The following is a 2,999-nucleotide window of genomic DNA, read 5'->3' as shown; positions in this document are numbered from 1 at the left end:
ATATTGCACGTAAATTCGAAACTATTCTTTATTTTTAGTCACACGTTCTCCATCAAATCACTATTCCTTTTTTTTTCTTACAAAAAAAATTGGGTATCGAAGGGACTCCTAATATTTTATTGTGGCCGATGGTAGATGGTCAATGACCGCTCGTGCTGACTCAAACTCCTAGATTCGCCCCTGATTCTACCAAACATTGCCCGAAGCAAAATTCTCGTTTGTGAGTTCCAAAAAAGAATTACATTCAGAGCATAAGATTTCTAGTGGCTTTGCCTAACCGAAGAGTAGAAATTATCCTTTCACGCTTTAACTATATTGCTACATTTTTAAGCATGCCAAGAATATATTTCAAATATATCATTTTCAAGTTATTACTAGCTACCTAAGTGGTGACCCAATACCAACCGAATCGAACGACAGGTAAGGTATGACTCGAAGGACTCATTAAAACTCGAAAAAAAAAAAAAAAAAAAAAAAAAAAAAAAAAAAAAAAAAAAAAAAAAAAAAAAAAAACACGAGCTCGTGGCTCGTGAGCTCGGGAGCTCGTGGGCCGAGCCCTCGAGCCTAGCTCGCGGCGGCTCGGCCCATTGCCATCACTAGGTATGACAACTACAATTCATGCTATCTATAAAGCATCATGGTATAGAAGTCGATCATAAAGATTTTGGTTCTAAATCCTGCTTTTTATGTCATTAGGCCAAAACGATAAATAATATATTCAAGTTGAAGGGCAAAAGATTGATCAATCATGAAAATGTAACATGAACTATTAGTACCTGTAGCAGCCTCGAAAACGTAACAAGGAGCCATCCTATACTACATTTCCTACATCACAAACTTGTTGGCACCCATAGCCTATCAACAAAAAATGGAAAAATATAATCAACTTAAAGTGGGAGATGGGACGCATTTATATTTCTCTTCACGTCTCTATTTCAAAATTAAAATTATATAACCAAAATTATCTAATTCGACTCACATATTGTACATGGAATTCTACGAAATATCATCTTTAAGAAGCCTCGGGTGGTTGAGACGCTCTTAGCTTTGCAAGTTGTGTTCGCCGGCATCCTAAATGGTCAGCAGTCACAGTCGATACAAAGCAAACCTGATATGGCAAAAGAGTAAATAAGCTTTCTTTCGTAAGATGGCAAAAATTAAGAAATTGCTAGAGTTTGCATTTTATAATATGGTGAAAACTATAATAATAAATCATATATCTTTACATACTGGCAATGCATAGAGAGCAACAATTGATGCTTCGCCTTTTAGAGTGCTGAAAAGTAGCTTATAGATCGCAGCAGCAGTGGCATCTCCAAGCCTTTGAACAATTACATCTATGCATACCTGTGGAATAATTAATGTTTACTGTCAAAAATTATCATCATATAACATGCTAGCACTTGTCTATTTGATGCATGAAAACTATATAATACATCAAAATAGAATCAATCTATTTATTCCAGTTTCTCCATTGAAGTGAAGGAAGCAATTAGCAAATTTTATGGGCTCTATTTCAACTATGAGTAAGTGTGATACTCCTCAGCCTTTTCTATTTCATTTTATTTTGGAAATTACGATACTCCCAGATGAATATATAAATGATCTTTTGGCACCCTGCATATTATAATCTAGGGAAAGAAAAAAAAAAAAAAAATCATTACCATGAAAATAGAAGAATGGATATACATTTTCATACCTTTGCTTTATACTTCTCATTTTGTGTAACAACAGTGAAAAGGAGCTCCCTTCCAGGCCTGGTAATAACATATGTAACCATCTGAAGAAACAGGTTAGAAATATTATCACAGGTTAGGAATATTTTCACATTTGTATAAAACAATGATCTTTCTCTGTACATGATAATAAACAATAAAAGCATAGGAAGGGCAAAATATACCTTCTGTACGGTTTCAGAGATGGCAACTGCAATCCATGATGGCCACACAGCTAAAGAAATCAGATTTATGAAGGCAACAATCGGTGCACAGCTAATCACTATAGTAACCCCAGCAAGAGTAAGGATGCGCCCCTGCAAGAAAAGTAAACAAACTCGACAGATGATAAAAAGTGTGTACTTTATGAAGAAAGAATCCATACATCTAAAAACCTATAAGTAACACAAATGAATAGATGAGCAAAGTTTGATTTGGAGTATAGCGTAGTGACTTGAAGAAAAGTTATGGAAGACCAAATGTTTGACTTGGATGATTTATCTTATAGGACTGAGAGATCCAACCTAAAGAGTTAAGGAGCTCCTGAGCTTGTGGCCATATGATAAAGAGAAGAGGAGGAGGGATTCGAGCAATACTTATTTGCAGGGCATACATATGATAAAGCCAATTTCTAGTGATTACAGCAGATTCAGTATCCTACATGAGATGAAAGTTCTTTAGAGGTTCTATAGCTTATCATTGAGAGTATAGGAATAGAACACACAGGCGACCTCTACGCATCTCCACCACTTAAATCTAGACTTACTACATTACAAATCTAAATTATGAAACTATCTCATACCATCAACGTAAGCTGCCCCTAAGTATCTGTGCAAATAATCTTCTTCTGTCCGCAGGGCTTGTCACTGTGGTGGCAATTACGGTTACTTTATGCCGTCACATGAAAAAACAGAGTAACATTTTATTATATTATCAAATCAATCATCAGTTGAAACAGCAGGGAACCAAAACTTTTCACTACTTTTTAACCACAATTCTACGAAAAAATTACTATTCAAAACTCCCCTTTTCAAATAATGGCCATCAAACAGAAGCTTAATTAAATTTATTTTACTATTTTTTTCTAGATATATTTGAATAATAATTATTCTGATTCATGATAAAAAAAAAGTTACTTATTTTTCTAATAAAGTGGAACTTGTATATTTCCAACTTCATTCATCGAAGAATTTATAAAATCTTCTTATTTAGTTCTTAGCATAGCCAACCATATGCAATAATTCTTTTCTTTTTTTGTGGGGGGGGGCGGGGGGGGGGGGTTAT

General features: G+C 34.7%; 1 protein-coding gene across 6 annotated transcripts in view; it reads right to left on the bottom strand.

Annotated features, from left to right (window-relative positions):
• Positions 1-744: 744 nt before the first annotated feature.
• Positions 745-2,999, bottom strand: part of LOC111378744 — a 5,390-nt gene continuing 3,135 nt past the window's right edge. For 5 of the 6 annotated variants that reach the window (XM_023001977.1, XM_023001980.1, XM_023001978.1 and 2 more), the window contains 6 exons: positions 2,518-2,602; positions 1,901-2,032; positions 1,700-1,780; positions 1,231-1,347; positions 980-1,108; positions 745-855 (listed from right to left, as the gene is read on the bottom strand). In XM_023001977.1, the coding sequence (XP_022857745.1) occupies positions 1,013-1,108; positions 1,231-1,347; positions 1,700-1,780; positions 1,901-2,032; positions 2,518-2,520 (429 nt within the window). In that variant the 5' untranslated portion in view covers positions 2,521-2,602 and the 3' untranslated portion in view covers positions 745-855; positions 980-1,012. Of the gene's footprint in view, positions 856-979; positions 1,109-1,230; positions 1,348-1,699; positions 1,781-1,900; positions 2,234-2,517; positions 2,603-2,999 lie in introns of those variants that run through there. The other variant, XM_023001976.1, reaches the window with a different exon arrangement.

This window comes from Olea europaea, unplaced genomic scaffold (assembly GCF_002742605.1).
Source record: "Olea europaea var. sylvestris unplaced genomic scaffold, O_europaea_v1 scaffold1866, whole genome shotgun sequence".
In the NCBI taxonomy this organism is placed as follows: domain Eukaryota; kingdom Viridiplantae; phylum Streptophyta; class Magnoliopsida; order Lamiales; family Oleaceae; genus Olea; species Olea europaea.
This window is presented reverse-complemented; position numbering and strand designations above follow the sequence as displayed.